The 20,526-nt window shown below is 37.7% G+C and overlaps 1 protein-coding gene across 4 annotated transcripts in view; it reads left to right on the top strand.

Moving 5' to 3' along the window:
• The window catches only part of ROBO1 (roundabout guidance receptor 1), a 679,988-nt gene that overhangs the window by 315,287 nt on the left and 344,175 nt on the right, over nucleotides 1–20,526 (top strand). For 2 of the 4 annotated variants that reach the window (XM_088157812.1, XM_088157810.1), the window contains exon 3: nucleotides 13,425–13,508. The exons of the other annotated variants lie outside the window; for them this stretch is intronic. In XM_088157812.1, the coding sequence (XP_088013938.1) occupies nucleotides 13,425–13,508 (84 nt within the window). The remainder of the gene's footprint in view (nucleotides 1–13,424; nucleotides 13,509–20,526) is intronic. 4 annotated transcript variants of the gene reach the window in all.

Raw genomic sequence — 20,526 nt, 5'->3', positions numbered from 1 at the left:
CTAAATACACATTGAATAAAATAATAACTGATTGAATTAGTCTAGGAATGAAGGATTGATCATTAGTTGGACTGTTAAGTTGAAAAATGAAAACCAGTTGCACAAGAATAGTTACATTTTGTAAGGAGGAGGCCAAAGAAGAAAAGTTACATTGCCTCTAGAATTTTTAAAAGACACATTGTGTGAATAGTAATGGCTAGTATCCAATTTTTTGAGCCATGTTTTGGTTGTGTACTAGTTCAGTCTTCTCCATACCTTTTCACCCAGAAACAAAGAAACAAAAACAAAACAAAAAAAATTCAGGCCATTTGCACAAAGTGCTGTGCATCCTTTCTGCCCTTGGAAGAAGGTAATTTCCCTTTCTCTCATTGATCATCCTTCTTTATAACAGACAAACATTAGGATGGGAGTTGTGTGCTCTGCTCTCTGCTTTTCAGCAGGAGCAAAAACAAACACCTTTTAAGTTGCCTGTGAGATCAGATGTGCATAGAAATGTAGCATTTTTCCCTCTTCTAATCTTCAGACACTGGCAGGCCAAACAAACCATGGACTCAGATATTAATCTCATTTTGCACTTTGTGCAAAGGTTCCCAGGCAATGCAGTACCCCGAGTTTTGTGTGAAAGTGCCACTCAAAATGTGCCAGATCCTCAGCTGACACAATTCTGTTCAAGTCTCTTTTATTTCCTACCAATACAGCACTTACAGGGATCTCCAAGTATTTATTAATGGGATATTTCCTGGTGTGATTATATCTATACATCCTATAATTTAGGAACAGCAAATCCATTGTATAATAATCGTTCCTCAACTGCAATTTCAAACATTTATCATTTAAATATTTTTCTCTAAATTTAATATCTCATGGTTGTTTTCACCTTGGTTGGATGATGTATATGAGAATGAACACAAAAGAGAATCAATATAGCTATTAACTGACTTGCCCACAGGATATGATAAATGAGGGGCCAGTTTAAATTCGACTAAATTTTCCTTGATAGTATATCATCAGAAAAATCTTCATGTACCTATAGCATTTTTTATCAAGTGCTTTTTCTACTTATGAATGGCCTTTGTTTTCAATTGTAAGAATCCAAATAATAGAATTAGCTAATCATGCATATTTAAGAAATATGAAATTTGTATTAATGTCACAAATTCAGATTATTAAATATATATTGATAAAATAAGGTGAAAGGGATGAGGAAGGGCTTGGAAGTGTTTTACTTTAGTCTCACTTTTTACAGAACAAGGATTCTGCTATCACAGAGTCAGCATCTGTTGGATCTCCTGCTCTAGTCTTTTCTGAATTCACTTGCTAATCTTAATTAACATATTAAATAAAGAAGGAAGGAGTCTCAAAGCTATACCTGAACCAGTGGATGTGAGGTGCAGTTGCATTTTGTCTGCATATTCGACAACTTTTTGCTGTACACTATCTTTTCTCTTTTGGTCTTGAGAAAGATACCTGTGGTGGGAGGCTTCAAGGAAAGTGGGAAAGGTTTTGTCTGGGACTTTGATTGGGATGACTGGGGGGGCAGGACCCTGAGACACTCAGCCTGAATCTAGTCAAACATAATTATGTTCAAGTTTCAAGCTGAGAAAACCTTAAATAGGAACTTACCTAGGGAGCCTTTTTAGGCATGAGTGCTAATCAGTGTAAAACTAGTTAACATTTCAGTCAATGCTTATGGGAGATTTCATTTATTTATTGCAATTTTTTTACCCAGTTTTCCCTTCTTCATTGAACATAACTTTATATTATATATGTCACTTTTCTAAGACTAAATGCATTTTCAAAATCATAGCCATTTACAAAAATAAAAAAACATAAGGAACTTATCTTAGATTGAGTTTAATTATATTTAATTAAATATTAATGATTATCTATAACGATAATTAATATTAATTAAATAATATTAATGCTTCTGTTTTTATTGCTCAGTGTTTTGTAGCTAAGGTAAAAGTTCTAAAATATTTAACAATTTTAGAAGCTTTTCCTGAAGGGCATTTGAAATAGTCTTCACTTCAGGTGTGAGGTCTTTCTCACTGAGTTGTTTAATGTTTTACTTTTTGTTCAGTTTGGAGCATTTATGTGCACTTACAGCTAGTTTATCTCCAGTGTTAAGCTTTCAAGATTCTATCACATCTCCATGGTCACTCTACAGTTGTAGAACAGCAACACAAGTTTTGGTGCAGCTTGAGTAATAAGAATGATGGGGTAAACTCAGTAGTTTCTTTTGGTTTAAAGTTTAAATTTTCTCAGTATTTTCAGAGACTTTTTTCCCTGTTTGAAATATAAAATAATAGCATTCTTTGTTGTTTAACTTTTCAACTAGTGTTCAGTGTCAGATCAGTCTCTAGCTGGATGTGTTATTTGATCCAATGTGTTACTCTCTTTTTTGTCATATCCAGCGCTTTCTGAAATTACAGTGCTTTTCCAGGAATCTTCTGTAGTCTGGTTTTCTAAAAGGAAATATGATTAATTGCCTTCAATACACTAAATATGTTTTCCTTTTTCTAAAGTTCTTGTGCATTTCTATTGTTCTCCTCTCTCCTTTTCCCATAATTTTCATACTTATATTCCCACTAAAACAAATAAACTTGGAGCCAGTAAAAATATTAAATTCCTTTTCATATTGTTCTGTTTGATGGTAGAAGTTTAGTGTACTAGTTGGAATAATCTTGAATATGCCTACAAATTTTTAGTATCATAATATGCTGAAGTTTCAAACTAGCAAACCCTTATATACATCATGCAGTTATTTAAATTCAGTAATAGTAATGGTGTATCACTGAGATCTGAGACACCCCACAACTCGTTTGTGCTTATAGGTTATTTGTACAGGTCTGGAGCAATGACTCTGTGATTATCAGTGGCTAGATCTTGTGAAATTATGTAAGATACCTAAACTCTGCTCCACCTATTCAGGTTTAAAGGTTCTTTGTAGAGAACTTTTCCACTGGAGACCTAACCAGATTCCAAGCTTCTCCATTGACCAGACAGTAAAGATGCTGCTGAAGGACATTTCCTTGCTCCAGTGTCCCATCTCCAGTGCTCCAAGCCTGCAAGGGCTGGGAGCTGCTGGCCCCACCATCAGTGGTGTCACAGCTGGGGGGTCAGCCAGGACCAGAGAGGAGCCCCATGGGCACCAGGGCACGCAGGAGCCTGGCAGGGGCTGCTGATGGCCACCTCAGGGTCAGGTCCTGTGCTCCTTTCAGCACCCCACAGCAGCATGAAGCACTCAGATAGAAGCCAGGGCATCATCCTGCCTGCTGGAATTTCACTGCTGGGTAGCAGTCATCCTAGCCCGTAGGGATGAAGCATCTATTTCTGATTTTATCCAGTTTGACATGTTTAAATTTGCTGAGGATCTCTGCTAGAGGCACTTGAGGGCCCCAACAATATGGAACCAATCATGCTAGAAACACATGAGATGTATAATGTTGCTTCAGAAGTATTTTTTATTTCCTGCCCAAAGCAGCTGCACCAACACATTAAATGAAGGTAGGACAAACAAACAGGGCTTGATAAAGAAATTTTTCTTTTCTCGAGCTGTCACTCTTGCAGTGTTGTACTTTAGGTCAGTGATATTAAAGCTGTGACCCAGTCAGCAATGATATACTTGGGAAACTTTCTACAAGTGAATCTGACACAATGAATTCTTAGTCATCTCTGCTTCCATTTTCAGTTCATTACTGGTGATAAATGAGTCCTTTATTATGAGAAGCCTAATTTCTTGGTCTCTAGCACTATGAGGGTTTTGGTTTTGCTTTTTAAGGGGGGGCATAGATGGTACAAAATACAAAACACAAATGTTTCCTTCCATTTGCTATTTAGCTGTTCTGTATCTATTAATGCATAAACAAAAGCTTCTGGTCAGGTTATGTCTTTCTACCTGTTCATCTCAGAAGTCTCGTTGGTTTTTGAACATAGATGTGTAATTTGGTTAATCTTTACCATCTTGATAGTCTTATCCATCAAAATTTTGATGTGACTGCTCTTGTTATTTACACTGGCATTGTTCTCATCACGTTTGTGTAGTTTAAAACTTATCCTTCAGTGTTCAGACTTGATTGCTTTGGGCTTTGTGCTTCCAGTTACAGCTCTAATTCCTGTGGATCTGTTGGAGGTCCTTTTGTGTTTCAAAATTACTGCCTCTAGCCAGTAATTCCTATGCTCAATGTACACAGTATTACAAATTAACAATATTTAGAGAAATCTGTAGATCCTTGTAAACCCAAGTACCCCTTGCTGTGTTGTATGATTTCTTATCTGGCATTAATTTTACAGAGCTGAATTCTGGCAAGATAGAAGAGTTATTGATTGTTCTCCTCCTCAGCTATTTCATTTCATCATTGTTCTATTTTGTCTGGAGTTTAAGTTCATAAACCTGGAGTAATTTTTGACCTTGTGCTTTCTTTTGAGGCTGACATTAATCACACTGAGAAATGAGATTCCCAGCTGGAAGATGCTAAAGAACCATTAGGAACTATTACATTAACTTACCACTATTTTATCTTTCCCAGCTCAGGCTGAGAATTATTAAGCTGATTGGGACATATCTGTATGTTTCATTATGAGCTAGATAGTAATTGCTAATTATTTATTTGTGGCTCTTTCTCCCACTTCCCTGAAGTATTCACAGCTGTGCTAACAGAACCCTGAATCCAGTCAATGGGAGCATTTTGCTGCTTTAACAAGAAAGGTCTTCAAGGCTAATATCAAATTTTCCAGGCAAATGCTTACATGCTCCATCATTTGTTTTCTTAAGGATATGATTTTGAGCAGCGAGTAGTCAGCTCAGGTAAATAAAGCAAGCAGGAACACCTGTTGTACAGCTTCTCTCCAAGGCACAAACTCAAAAACCTTCTTTGTAGAATGCATTTCATTACACTGCAAAAAGCAGAAGTTCTTCAGAAGAGCTTTACAGAGAGAATGCCTGTGATCAAATAACAAAAGGAAAAAACTTCCCTGAAGTCCTTACCTCTATTTAGCATGAATAAAAGAAGACAATTTTTTAAGACAATTTTTTTTTTTTTAATCCAAAGGTTAAAAGAAATGGTACTGTTGCAAGTGAGTTTCATTTAAGACACTTAGAAGGTGAATAGGAAAGGGAATTCTGGACAGCTTGACTGACTACCATGTCATATGGATATATATGTGTGGCTTGATGATGCTTGTAGCTTGCTGTAAGTTCATCCTTGTAGAGAAGTACTGATTAACAGTGCATGTTTTTCAACTCCATGCCTTCTTACAAGTCAGTGTGAATATCTGTTTACCTTGCAAGTCACCTTTTCACTCCACTTCAAAATCATTCCTGTACATTACCTAACAAATACTTTCCTGGTAGGACACAGTGAATTTAATTGTCAACTACAACAGGGTTAAACTTTCATTTTTTAAAATCCTTGAATCACTCCCTAGGCTATAGCATACTTTTGCTTTGTACAGAAGACAAGGTAAATAGAATGTGATTGGCTTTAAGTATGGAAGGCTGCTGGATGCTGGCTTTTTTGTCACAGCTTTAAGAGCTGGGATGAGGGAGACAAAAAGGAAGGGAAAGCACAGGAGAGCAACAACCAGACACATATCCTCTAAAAAATCCATATGCTAAGTAAACACAATGTGGCTGAAGTCACTGTTGGAAGGTAGAAAATGTGCTGGGAACAGCAAAATTCTTCAAAATGTAGCCCTTTTAAAAGGAGGGGAAGTCAAACCAAACCAGAATAGCTAGGAGTGTCTTCTGAGGGCAAATAACTTGTGATTCTAGTGGTATCAGGGAGACTTTGTTGCTTAAATATCTGTGTTAATAGGCTGAGTTAATGTGCCAGTGTCTTGCCTTGCTGGACAGTGTATTAGTGCAAGTATGTCTGTTCTTTCTTTAAGCAAGCATTGACAAACATTGATTTAATATTATTCTTTGTGCTGAGCTCTGCAGACAGATTGCTGAAATGCAAATGACACAGCTGTGCTGCAGATAGATCTTTCACAGCTCAGAAGATGACTTTGCATATTCAGAAAAGCAAGGGAATGAGAAAGGACTTTCTCAGCTCTTGGGTTGCGTACATCCCCTTCAATATTCATTATTATGGTAGTTTTAATTTCAAATCATGTCACTGCAAGGCTGCTGGGATGCTGAATTAGTTCCTGCATTTTCCTTGTTTGTCTATAATTGTCATTAATGAGGGAAATTCATCACTTTCCCAAAGTTCACCACTCAGCTGAAAAATATAAAGGGCAATTAAGCATGGTGGGATTCTTTTTCTATAGCAAAGAGCAAGGGAACCCAGTTCTCTGCTACTCTTTTGGGGGCAGCTTCTTGTAAAGCAGCTGCATAAATCAGCCCCAAAATATCCTTGGCAGGGCTGAAGCCATGGAAGAGGAGCTCCAGGGGTTAATGCCTGAAGGACTGGGTGTAGTCTCAGAGAGTTTAATTCTATAGTTAGGGGATTACTGCAAGTCCAGTAGAGTTGGAGGATTGCATGGGAAGCTCACATAACCAGTTCTTCAGCTGTACATGGTATTAGTTGCTATTATTTAAATGTCTTGATAGTAGTTCCCACAGCAATCTTGACAAACATGTAAGTTTACTTGGAAGAAAACAAAATAAGAGGTCTTCTAAGGGAGAGAACATTTCCTGAAGCAAGTTAAAACTCATAGTTTGCAGTAAAGATAAAATACTCGTATGAAGAAATCTTTGCCAAGTAGGTCTTATGCATATGCCATATTGAACATAGCCAAGATGACTGGTGAGCACTTCAAAAAAGTCATTTATTTCTGCATTTTCTGAAGAAACATTACTTGTTACCTTGGAGTAGAAAATTCTATTATAAATCTGCTTCTCCCTCCCTATAAAATGGCTTCTAGTCCTAATTAATCATAGTGCCTTGCACAGGCTACTGATGGGTCTCTTATCTAGCCCTGCAACTAAAGCAGCTGGGGCCACCACCTGTTAGCTCACTTGCAGCACCATTTAATTAGCCTGAGTGGCTGCTGCCTTCAGGTTTGTGTGGCTGGAAAAGAAATGGGAGCAGATGCCAAACAGGAGAGAGCACTCCCAGGGACAGTGCAAGGAAAAGCCAGAAAAAGTCCAGGAGCAAGGGCAGGTAGAGAGAGGGCAACAGGCAGGTTTGGCAGCACCAAAACAAAACAGTGCAAGTTTGCTGTGCTCTCTGCCAAATGCCAAGTTTTGGGAACCAAGTGTTCAGTCAGAAATGTTTCTGTGTAATTGGATTCAAATGGTGACTGATCCCACAGAAGACTTCAGCTGATGGTTCTGCTACTCAGTAAAATGTATTTTGCTGGGTCTGTGTTGGAGTTGCTCAACACCTTTGTTTATTACCTACTGCATAAATAAATAAATTGATTGCAAAGACACAACAAGGTTGTTTCATGTTTATGCATAATAAAATCCTTGCTCATTTACTTTTTTTTCTTAGTAAAAGGCTGTTATTGAATGAGTTGTGAAAATAAAAGGAAGGAGAGGTTTTTAAATATCATCCTTACTGAGGTTTTGCCAGGATTTCAGTCATGTACTGTTCTTTGAAGACAAGCAAAAAAAAAAAAAAAACAAAACCCAACCATTAAATAAATGCTTTATTCTTCCTTGTTTTAGTAAATATCAACTTCTAAGGGGTGTCTTTTACACGACAGTGTTCTTTTCTTATCAAAAGAATGCATTTTGAGTGTAATGAATAACATTTCTGTACCTGTAAGAGTATACTTTACTGTTAGACTACTTATTGAATTGCTAGAACACACTTGTACAAGCTATTAATTAAAAAAAAACCCCAAAACAATAGCAGCAACAAAAAAACCCAAACACCCCCCCCAAAAAAAGCTCAACAAAAAAACAAAAAAAACCTTGTGGATTTACTTAAAATTTACTTGAGCCACGTCCTCCCATTAAGGATATTACAGGAGAGCAAATTCTAGCCTTTCCCCTTAGCTTGAATCTTTCTTAACTTCTGAAATGAGGCAGCTGAGCAGTTTAAATTTTTAATGAAGAACTACTTATTACCTGTGGAGACTCTTAGCTGATGAAAGTGGTCATAACTCCCTGAATTATCCAACTTAAACAAGTTAGCTGCTTGAATGTGCAAGTCTCTAGAAAGATGCTGTATTAAGTCTTATGAAAAAGAGTACTTCCTTTGAGCTATTATGAAATATTGGTAAGGATATTAATCAGATTAGCAGGTTTCTGATACAGACCTGTGAGTGTTCACCAAGCTGTGATAGTCTAAATGTGGCCTAATTATTCCCAATTCTGCACATAGCCTGAAGTTTTCCCTTTTTGTTCCAGATCTGAAGAATAGGTCTACATCCTTGAAAGCTGGTCTGTAGTTTGCTAAATAAATATATAATATCAGGTAGCACTTTCCCTGTACAAAATTTGTGTCTCATGGATTTAACTTTTATAAATGTTCTCCTTTAGGTACTATCCTTACTTATTCTCTGAAAGCATAAACTGTTTTGTCATTGTGGACAACCAAGTGAAGAAATAAGAGAAATTAAATATTCTTTAAGCCATATTATAGTGTATTTCTACTGTAACTCCAAAGAAAACCTAGAATAAATCAAAATACTGGGAAAAAAACCTTGGCTATTAATTTACTAATTTAGTTCCTCATCTTAGGTTTGATGCAGTCCCAGTTGGGCTTTTTTTTTCTGATGTCTCTTCCTGAATTCATCTAGATCACTAGAGAGGGATCAATGGGAATTGATCCAATTTGTAGAACACAATTCTAATATTGATAGTAGTTTATATTCATTTGCTTCACCCTAATCTTTTATTAATGCTCATTTGCAAAATGCTGTTCATGCTGTTTCCTTCCAGTTTTGTACCCCCAATCTGCTGATGATAATGAAATTTAGAGAAACACAGCAAGAAATAATGAAGTTATACATATTTGAATTAAATACGGTAGCAGTTACTTTTTTTTGTAGTCAGACTTTTCAGTAGGTGACTTTAATTTCAGATAAACAAAGATCAGTGTAGAAAGTCAGACACATGAAATTCTTACAGAAGAAGTTATGTCTCTTTAGGTCTTTTCAATTTTTCTTTATGTCCACCAGGAGGCCGGGCCAGGGCATCAATACTGAATCATCTGGGGATTTTTAAGGATGCATCATCAATAAAATGTGTCATCCAGATATATCTCCTGGTTCAAAAGAAGCAATAACTGATGGAATCACTTTCTCTTACCAGTGGGGAAAAAAAGTCACTGGTGACTTTTCTAGGAAGAGCAGAGCCATGGTTTAATATGTTTTGTTTAATATAATTTTGGAAATTAGAATTATAAAATGCACTTGAATATAAACAACGATGAAAATAAGTGTGTCTGTCTGGTTTGAGGTGTTTTAGGAGCTAGAAGAATGAATAACATTAGTAAATATTTACTATTTGGGTTTTCTAAAAAAAATGAAGAGTTAAAGATATGTAAATTAAAGCGTGAATGGTGTGGCCATCCAGTAAAACAGAATAACTTAGAGATTTCAGTAGAAATTTCATTGGAAAAGTCTCCTCACTTTCATGTAAATCTTTTGTGCTCTCCAACTGCCATTGGCACCTAAAATTGTTCTGAACCTGTATGCAAAATCCTCTTGATGCTTTGAAGGGGTCATATGTGCTTGGGCTGACTAATCCTGAAAACATTCTTCCAAAAAGCTGGAGCACTCAGTGCTTGTAAACTTAACACTCTCCTCTCATGTCCAAGTAGATATTTGTTGTTTTTTTGATAGGTTTTGTCTTGTTTTTCTTTTAATGTCTTGCCCAACCTGATGAATGGTTGCTCTGGAAATTTCCATGGAAAGAGGGAATGAGATTTTTTTCATTGTTATGAGGGAGTTCCCCCTCTCAAATGAAGAGTGTCTCAAGTACTCCTGTGAAAGAAAAGTGTAGTAGCAATTGCTAAGGGGTGCCTTGATACTTATTTTTCGTTACTCAAGGCTTCACTTTTCAACTTCCTCTTCCCAAATAAACTCATTTGGAACTATATTCAAATGGGAAAAAAAGGAGGGGAAACTCCTTTTTACTTCTTCATGAGGTTTTGCATACTTACAGATAACAGTACGTTTTCTGCTGAATTTCTTTTTGGGGGTGAGGGGTGCACTGTGTTGGTATTTTGGGCTTGTTTGGTTGGGTTGTTTTGTTTTTTTTAATATATAATGAATCAACCAATTACTGCCTAGGCACCTTTTTAAAGCTTAAGATTTATTTCAGGGAAAACTGGCCCTTCTTCTTTGAACAGCTAAGAAAAAATAGAAACCTTGGCTTAAATATTTCTTGTCTGATACAGAAATTCAACCAACATGTCCAACCATATTGGAGAGGGTTTTTTTTAAGGGACATCTCTCTCTGTCACTTCTGTGAGACCTCTTAAGGACTGATTATGACACTTCTTTGAGGGATGAGGCACCAAGTTCAGCCTTTGCTTTGACTCAGACTGAACTGTAATTTCTTCAGGTGAATTGTTGTTGGGTTTATAGTTCATTTGCTTCACATTTTCTGGCATTGTAACAAGTTCAAAAAGTGTAATGATGTAAAGTTGTTTATTATGTTTAAGGGAGCCAGGTTGAAAATTGCCTGATCCTACAGCATGGTAGTCATAAGAAATACATCATGTCTTAACATTTAGACTTTTACCAGCCATTCAACAGAGTGCCTTCACAGCAGTCCTACAGTGAAATGTGTTATTTAAGTCAACACTACTTACCTCTGTTAAGTTTTTACAGAAACTCCCAAGCAAAGCTGGAATTTCTGACAGAGCTGAAATTAAATGCAGCCCAGCACAGAGGGCAACAGCTCAAAATGTAGCACTTATTGTTCAATGAAATGGGTAGAATTCATCATTAGTGAGTAGTTTCCAGCCAGGGACCATAATTTAACATAAGCTGAATATAATTTTTAATATCAGGTGGAAAAGTAACATTTCTCAAAGAATGAGATTGAACAATGTCTGTATAGTTTTAGATAGTAAATAATAAGTGCATTGTCACTAACAGATATCATGTATCAGTAGTGTCAAAAATATACTAATTCCCTCCCTCATTTACTTTTACTGAGTGATTGGAGCCAAGATTTGCAAGCCTAAATAGCTGCAAGTAGTTGTAGCCTGGTTTTTGAAGCTGCTGCTCTCCTAGTCTGCTGGCTTGGATTGAATTCATAGCATTTCTAAATTGGAGACTGATCCTGTTAAAACTCTTAAGTGAGCTTTGCTAGGGGCATTAGCATTGGTTGGTTGTGGGGTGCTGTGAGGAGGATGGCCCACTGCTTGGAATACCATATCCAAGGGTTAAAAAACCATATCTTGGGTTAAAAAAAATAAAAAAACCAATTCATTATGCAATTAGACTTTGCACATGACACCGAACATTACAGTGACACACAGAACACTTCCAGTAGCTTTCAGTGCATCTTCTTCCTCCTCAATAATTTTGAGTAGTGTGTGGTAAAATCTCCTAGAAGGCAATCAACCTCTCAGAATGATAATCAGCAGGTTCATTGGTCAAATTTCATCTGGGCTCCTTGTAGTCCATTATAAACCTTTGCACTAAAAAAAAGGTAAGCACAGCCTCTGCCACTTAAATTAATAAAAAAGTCCCATCCTTCTGTCCTTTACTGCAGTAATTTAAAACTTTGACCCAATCAACCCCTGAATGCAAATGAGTGAGCAATCTGGAGAAACAGAGTGTTGATCCAGTCAATCTACAGCCATTTTCAGAGCAGATTTTAAAGATGTACGTGACATTGGCCATTAGTGAGCCAGCAAAGATGAATGGGCCAATAAACGAACATATTTCACTTCTTTCATCTGCCAAGATGAAACATCATCTTGGTGTTTGGCTGCTTTTTTGTTGTTTGGTCTTTTATTTTCTTAATTTGCACGACAGTATTCTGAAAGGCATGCTATTAATCCTTTAATTGACTTTTCTAAAGAAATATTTTTTTCCCAATAAGTCCCTTTGAGTGGGCTTGTCTTGAGGATTTTGGTTTTCTTAATATTTTTCATTTGTAACTCATTAAAAATATTTTTATTATTAAAGATATTGTCTCTAAGATTGTTTAGAAAACAAATGGAGAAATGAATGTTTGGCATCACATTTTAAAAGTGAGAGTGACTGAGCTAGTAGAATTAAGTATCCAGGATAAAAAGAATCCACTTATTTTTTTTTCCTAGTTTTGTTTAATATACAGTTGCTTTAGGTGTTTTGTGTACGTTCAGAGTAATTTTTAGCAGTATGGATTTTGTTGAAAATGAACAGTTATTTTCAGTCATTATAGAAGTCCATAATATGTCTGAGAGAGCAAAACATGTCTTTGCAATAATTAATAAATTATCTGACACCTGTCAACAGCAAAAAAAAAGAAAAAAAGCAGCCTATTGTTGTGGCAGTGTTATTTTTGCAAAGACATTTGCTTCTTGAAGTTTTCTTCTGAACAAAATACTGACGTTTCTTTTTGGGTATTGTTTTTTGGACAGTGCACTATCAGAAGTAAACAAAAATAAGATTTAAGTTTAATAAACAGTTTTACATTGAGAGTAAAAATGTGTAGTGATATTGTCGATAAATTCCTTTGGGTTGTGCTGGGTTTTTTTCAAAACAACTGGGATTTTATTTCATTTTTCGTTTCGAACTATTTAGTCCATCGTTATGAGTTATATTCACAGTGCTTTGTGGCGTTTTGACCAGCAATTTATCTTGGGGCCTTAAAACACGTGTTCATTTATATGTTTGGCTGACCAGTTGCCTTCTTTTTTTTTTTTTTTAATTCTTTTTCCAATGTGACATTAAAATGGAGCGATTCCTTGCGATGATGTTTTAGCGGAAAGCACGTCTTCCTCGGTGCGATGCTAAACTGTTGCCTTTTCATGGAGGGCTCCAGCCCTTTCCCTTTCCCCATCTCCCAGCAGAGGTAGAGCAGCCCCCCTGTGCTTCCCAAGCCCCGGCCATCCCCCCGCCTCCTCCCCACAAAGAGGTGAAGTCCCCTGGGTCTGTAATTGCCAGGAGATGAAGCGATGATGGGGAGCGATCACAGTCAATAGCTTTGATTAACAATAAGGTGGAAAATTAGCAATGCTAGCATTCAGCTCCCCTGCCTTCCCGTCCCCATATGCTCCCCGCAGCCTGCGCTGGCTGGCTAGCAGGGTGGCCACTGTGCCTGGCTGGCTGCAGAGCCACGCTGGCAGTGGACAGAAGGGGACAGTGGGCAGATTTTTGGGGACCCCGGACGATGCTCCCGGCCGTGGCTCTCCGGGCTCCGCCACGCAGGCAGGGGAAGGACGAGGTGTGCCGTGCGCTGGCACTGTGGCTCTTGCTGTCATGTGTGGATTTAATTGTGTCTGGACGTGTTGTGATCAAAATGGCAACTCCTGTTAGTCCTGTGACCCCATCAGCAGCTCTGGTGTTGTTTCCGACAGACTCCGAAGACCTAGAGAGGGGGAACGACAGCGGGACACCCCAGCCCACCTCTGATAACGGCGACAATTCGCTGGGCTACACAGGTAGAGTGCACCTTTCCAAAATATTCCTGACTGCCTCCTTCTGACACCTTCCACCCCATCTGCCATCGCCACCTGTACGTGTTCCTTTAATCATCTCTGCTAGCTGGCTCTCTTTCACCATCACCTTTAGAAGTTCAACGTTGTTAGTACTGTTGGGAAATATTATTGTGTCTTTTAACTAACCAAAATGACTGTCCTTGTGTGTGTGTGTTAGTACATGTCAATGATTTAAATGTTAAATTTGCCTTGTTGAGACAATGCACCCATTATTTTCCTTTGAACTGTATATATTAGTGCATGAGGCAATATATGATCTCAAAGAAATTTTTCCAAAGACCAAAGGGGTTTTTCCATGTGTTTATTTGGGGATTATTTTTTTTTTTGCTTTGTTTCTATTATAAACAAAAGTAAAACACATTGCAGCAGGGAAGAAAATCCAAATGCAACTAAACTGACTGGAGAAGAGTGTGTTTCATTGACTTCTGCTTTGCATAAACTACAGAAATGTGTCTCTAGGCCAAATAAGAAAAGCCACAGACTAAGCAGCATCATACAACAATGATCTCTGAGGAACCCAGTCCTGTAACTCCTCTGCAGCCTGAAATGTTACCCAGCTCCTGGAGTCACTGACCACAGCCCAGTCTCAGCTGCAGTCACGGGTTTTTATGAACTACTGGTGGTCCAGTGTGACTCAGATATTCCTAACTAAGACAGTCTTGCAGGGTACAAGAGGATAGGTAGAGGATAAGAGAGAGAGAGAGCAATTTCTTGTCTATCCATAAAACTTCAGGTCCTGTTATATGCCACTTACAGTGATTGCAGCTTTCATCACCTGCCCCTCACAATCATCTCTGCATGTGGTTTAAAACCTTGACACATAATTTTATTTCAGTTTAAAAGAGGTTTTTTTTTTTCTAAAAAGGTAAAAAAAAAGTAAAGCAATACAAATTTCCCCTCAGCCAAGATAGATGCCTTTTTAGGAAAGTATCACGTGAATCCAGCTGCATGTGGATTATTTAGGCTTTTCTGCATTCCTGAATGAATATTCCTGTTAATTTTGTTCTGAATTGTTCCCCTTGCCTGCTCCAAGTTTGTCACATGTACATTTCTGATGCATATGGGATCATCATATTGATAAAATATAGCTTACAGAATGGGTTTTTTTTCCTTACTGTAAGTTAGACTTTTACTTTCAGAAACAAGGACAGGAATCATGATCCCTGGTTCTTGTGTTTAAACAGCCACTAATTTACTTGGAACAGCGAGTCAGACTCTTTTAATAATAAACTGGTTTAGTTTTACCTGGATATGAGCAGTGGGTTCCCCTCCAGCCTCCTCACCCATCCCTGCTCCGAGGCTGATGCTCTACAGGCAGATCCCTGCACCTGACTCCCTTGCACCCAGCACCCCAACAGCCCCCTTAGGCACAAGAGCACCAGGGGTGAGGATTTAGATGGAGACCCCATCATTTTTTTCCACTGGAGAGGGGCTGGAGGCTTGAGGCAGGCTTTCCCATGACTAGTGAGTGCACTGGGTGGGTGATGGCAGGCAGAGGGTGCAAGGGCTGCAGGCAGTCCTGCTCCAGTATTTAAGGCAAAACGGGCAGTGTTTAAGACAAAACCTCCACTCTGAGCCTGAGGGCTTGGGACAATGTCCCAAACAGAGCACAGAGCCTTCTGCATCTGTCCATCCCCGAGGATCCTTGTCCTGTTGTTCCAAGGTGCACAGGAGCAGCTGGGCATCCAGCTGCATCCACCCTGCATCCCAGGCAGAGCCTCTGCAGGGTGTTGCACTGTTTAACCTTGCTCTCCGGGACTAATGGGGTCATTTGAGAGCACTGACAAAGCCAAACCCTGGTCTAGTAGCTCCCCAGAGGCTCCAGAGGCTTCTTAACTCTAGCCCATATTTTAATAGGTGTTTTCCAAATAGGCACAAAAGTCAGAGGCAAACACAAGCTGAAAAAAAATTAACGCCTAGAAGATGACTAGTCTTGTTTAATTGGGGATTTTATACCTCTATTTGAATGGGCGCCAAGTGAAGGAAAGACCAAGATTTTCACATTTAAAGATTTAATGATCAGTATTTTTTTCTACAATATGTAATAGTAATCAGTAGCACTGTGTGTGCATACCCTGGTTTATATGGAAAAGCCTTGGGGTATTTTTTAAAATTAGTCCAACAGATTTCTTTAGTAATCAGTAAGAGATTTAAAAAATAACATTCATTGGAATGCAGCCTTGTAAGTAAAGTTGCCTCTTTTTTTCCCTCCTAATTGTGGGCTCATTCATATGGGTCTAATATGGAATTCATGGATTTTACAGAACTGTACTTAGATCATTTTTCTTCTTTCTTACCTTTAGAATTCCATTCTCAAAAAGGAAAACCATTCCTGAAGCTTCTTTGTACTGAAAATTCTCTGACTTTCCTAAAATCACTTGGATTAAGTCCAGGATGCCTGCACCCAGGGGTGAAATAAAGGGTAGTTTATTTTTCAATCGTGTATCTGTCTTCAGGTGATGCCTGAATGGACAACCCATGCAAGTTGATAACTGCTGTCACACCATTGGACTGTACCTCTGTGCTCATACTGAGAGCACTGACACATCTGCAGGGCACATCTTCCTCCTATTCTATATAAGTTTAGCTGCAACGTAGAGAAGCAAAGCATTCACTTGTATGGGAAGTTTCAGGATTAAACATTGTAACTTTTTCCTCCATCTTTTTCTTTCCCTATATGTTTTTTCATGGTAAATATAGGCAGCTGTTTGATACCTTTTTTAAGTGGATGTACATAACTTGTAGGGAGGGTTTCAGTGTGTCCTCCTAAAGCCCCCTTTATCACTATTATTTATTCTCCTAAATCTGGAGATTTTTTCCTATCCATTTAGGTTTTGTTATCTCCACTGTGGATGTGAGCACTTGAGAAGTAACCTCATGCCAAACAGTAAACACATCCATTGCAGGGGGGCAAGAGGAGATAATAACCCAAAATTTTTCAGATAAATTTGAGGTTGTTAATACATCTAAAAATTATTACAAGGAAATTATGAACTTCTATTTGATTGTTCATAATTCTCAGTATGTTACAGGACTGAACCCTAGATTTTTTTTTAAATCATTATGGTAAAGTGATATCAAGTAGATATTACACTTTTTAAAGATCATCAGGGTTTTATAATCAAAACAATTATTAATAGTTATTGACTGTAGACACAACTAGAGAAGCTTTATATGCATCTATATTAAAGATAATCACTTTCAAAAAGCATTTGTAATAAGCATAGGTAGGGGCTGAATAAACCACAGAATCAAGAAAAGAAGTGCAGCCACTGAGGATTGTTCCATATGCATGATACTGGTATTAGACCTAAGGAGTTTATAAGAAGGGCTTTTTCCTTGCATATTTAATACCAGAGAAATATTAAAGAATAAAAAAACCTCTAAAAGCTGATGTGACCCATAGGCAGCACAGATGCTAGATGCAGCTGGATTGATTCAGCAAAAATTCAGGGTTTAAAAAGTTAAGAATTTTTAACTGTAACTCTGTCAGTTTAAAGAAATGAGGCTGGAAGATTACCTTGTCTTCATCTTCACAAAAGATCAGTTCTACAGTGTCAAGGCCAGATTGGAAAATAATTGCATAGTTAGGATGTGTAGCAGCAAAAATTTAAATAGCTATTCAAACCATGTGCATAAAGAACAGGCCAAATCACAGTGAGATTCAATAGGATAAAAGAATATGAGTTAGACACTTTATGTTGTATTTAATTTGTCCTAAGGAAGACACCCACAGCAGCTTTCTGAAGTGCTGCATGAGCATGCTTGTTTCTCTTTCTACAGACTTTAAGGGGACTTCAGATCACTATCAATGGCTTAGATACTTAAAAATTATTGCAAGTCATTTCACATCCCCATCAGCTTGGATCTAAGTTCAGAAAGGAGAACTAGGTGATAGGAGTGATAGAATATAACGAAATTTAATTTGATCATCAAAAAAAGACAGGGGAATGGAAGATGCAAGTAGGAATTCAGATCTTTGTCAGGTTTAGGCTATGGAGATGTCAGACCAAGCTATCATTTAGACAGTTTATTTTAGAGGGGAAAGAAACCCTAAAGTTACCCATCTTTTTTTTGTTGTTGTTCTTTGTTTGTGATTTTGGTTAGGTTTTTTTTGTGGGGGGCAGGGTTGAATTTTTTTTTCTTTAAATCCTGGAGAAAAGAACAGGGACAAGCAGAATAGGAAGGAAAGCAAGTAAAAATATCCAGCAGAGTTCCCACTGTATATCAGAGGAAGAATATGGAAAATCATCTGAATAAGATACTGGAGGAACTCAGGAGATGGAGAATTTAGGAAAAAAAGTCATAGAAGGAAATGCCTTTAAAAACATCAGGGCTTCCAAGAGAAGGGCTTGTGTTTAGTCACTAAATGGAGCAAATGATGTGTTGAGTGATGTCCTGTAGTCCTGGAGAAGCTTTCAGAACCACAACTCTGCAGCAGGGAGTAGGGGAACCTGAAGAGCATAGGAAAAAAACATCTTGACTAAAGCTACTAAACAAATGTCTCTGTTTAATATTTACTGTTAAAGAAGATTTTCAAGAAAAGACTAAAGTAATTCATATTTCCACATCAGATATCACATGTGACATGCCAGCCTGAATAGTAAAGAAAATGTTTCCTCTTGGCTCACAGGCTTCTTTTTTCCTCCCCCAAAACAGTGCAAAAGCAATAGGTGTCAAGTATGAACCTCAGCTATTTTCCACATAATCAGTGGCTGCAGAGTAATCTCTGAGATTGCTTTGTGCTGTGCTATTGAAGTGTGTGCATGCAGGATATCCCAGGAAGTAGCACATTTCCTGTTAAATCAACTGTGGCATAAATATTGGGGATCATTTACCAGATCACAGAGTATCACTTGTGTTACAGAGACCAGAAGGATGGCTTGTTAAATTAACACTATATAGTCAAACATCTGCAGGCAAGGATCACCACTCCTCATTAAGTAGAGTCATAACTTTTTAAAGGGTATTTCCAAATACTTCTTTATTCCTAGTTTTCTCAGACAACTCTTCCAGTATGCAAAGAAATCCTGTGGTTCCCAAATGAGACCTGAAATTAGTCTTCAATTTTTCCCCTCCTGATTTTAATCCTGAAAATATTGTGGTGGTATTCTTTTGTATAACAAAGGACTCATTTTTTCTCACATTGCCTTTCTTCTTTACTACAATGTTGTTACATAATCAGGAGAATTGTTCTTAGTGGATCACTGCTTGTTCCATGTGAAATAGGACAGGTTGGGCTTAGATTTTAAGACGCACTTTAAGAAATGAAGGGGTAAATCTCTTTTCATTTCATGGCCATGTCTGAGATGTTTCTTCCTCTAGTCCAGTTATTTTGCATAGGTTATGCTGTGTATTACAGGGTGCTTGTTTTGAAAAGTGGTAGTTTAGAAAACATGTTCAAGAAAACATTTCTTTGAAATAAGAAGTGGAAATTACACTAATAGTTACCCTGTGAGAAATGGGAGTATGTTTCATTTTTTCTTTCTTTTTTTTTAAGGTTAGTAGACACAGTAAATGTACATACAGATTTTGTGGCTGAGAAAGAAGAGGGCTGAGGAGAAAAAGCTGTGATATGCAACAGGATGAGAAATAAAAATGCTGGAAATAAATATTTGCTACTTGGTATTCCTTCTAAATTATCATCTTTTGTGGAAGTTAGAAAGAAAGATCAATATTAGGGGAAAAAACACGGCAAAAGCAGTTTGGCAAATGGGTTGCAAAAAGTGACAGATGAAGGTGTAGCTTGCAGAGTGTGGATATTTCTGATTTGGAAGAGGCTGTAATTTCAGATGGGAAGCAGGTAGCTAGTGATGTCTAAACAAAAGAAAAATCTTTTTTCCATGCAAGAATTCCAAGTGAGGTATTGGCACACCTCATATTGCACTGCATTCATCGTGGCAACCACCTGTGGAGAAAAACAAACACTTGTTTGCACTACAGAACCAACAGACCTCTGACAGGGCTGATTGAACCACCAGATCAGATAGCAGCAACATTATTTTTTTTACAGTTACAGAATCCTTATTGCCAGTAGACTTCAGCTGGGCGTTTACATCTCAGGATATGTACAAAGCTTGCAGTTAAAACCCTTTCCCAGTCTGTGTTAAAACTTGCTAACTGGGCAAGTGTGCTCTTGAGTCACTGGGAGAATGAACACAAAGCTCCACGATTCCAATTTTACAAAGTTACTTCTTAGAGTACATCTGCACTCTAAATCCAGGAACAGATGGGTGCTGTTATGCCTATTTAAAAAAAAAAAGGGGGGGGGGGGGGGGGGAAGAAAATCCCCTGCTCTTATCTATCAGCAAAGCTTTCTGTTCCCCATGTCCAGCTAAACTGCCAGACAAGTCTTTTCAGTTTTAGCCTCCTCTTTGCAGGAAGTCTTCTAACACAGATACAGAGGATTTATTTTTAATATGTATTAAAATATAGATGTAAATTTCACCAATCAACAGGATTGCCTGTCAATGAGAGCAGGCAGAACTGATATTAAAGCAATAATAATTTAATCAAAACTCATATTAGCAATATTGGAGTACAACTACTCCCACTTGCACTACCAATTTTTATGAAAAAGTTAATAGAAAATCTTCTCCTCCAATTATTGTGTTATATTTCAAGGCTGAGTTTTATTAAAACAGAAAGTAAGGCAATCTCCCATATTTCTCAATCAGTGAGAAGACTTTGTCTAATACTGACTTTAGCAGCAGTAAATGCCTGTATATAGTTAAGGTGCTAAGAATTTTTCTAAACAACCATCTTTCAGGAGGATGAATTTGAGCTTGAGAAGGTGCAGGAAAGAGCTGTTAAAATAGTTTAGGAATAGACAGTTTATTTTGATGGAGGCCTTAATGAAAGGGAGATGTGGCTGCATTTGTTGCCAGTCTTGTGATTTCAGAAAACAAATAGAAAAAAAGCATATTGCTTATTCAATTTGGAGAAATCCAGTTATTGATAA

This window comes from Sturnus vulgaris, chromosome 2 (assembly GCF_052056855.1).
Source record: "Sturnus vulgaris isolate bStuVul1 chromosome 2, bStuVul1.hap1, whole genome shotgun sequence".
NCBI lineage: Eukaryota > Metazoa > Chordata > Aves > Passeriformes > Sturnidae > Sturnus > Sturnus vulgaris.
This window is presented reverse-complemented; position numbering and strand designations above follow the sequence as displayed.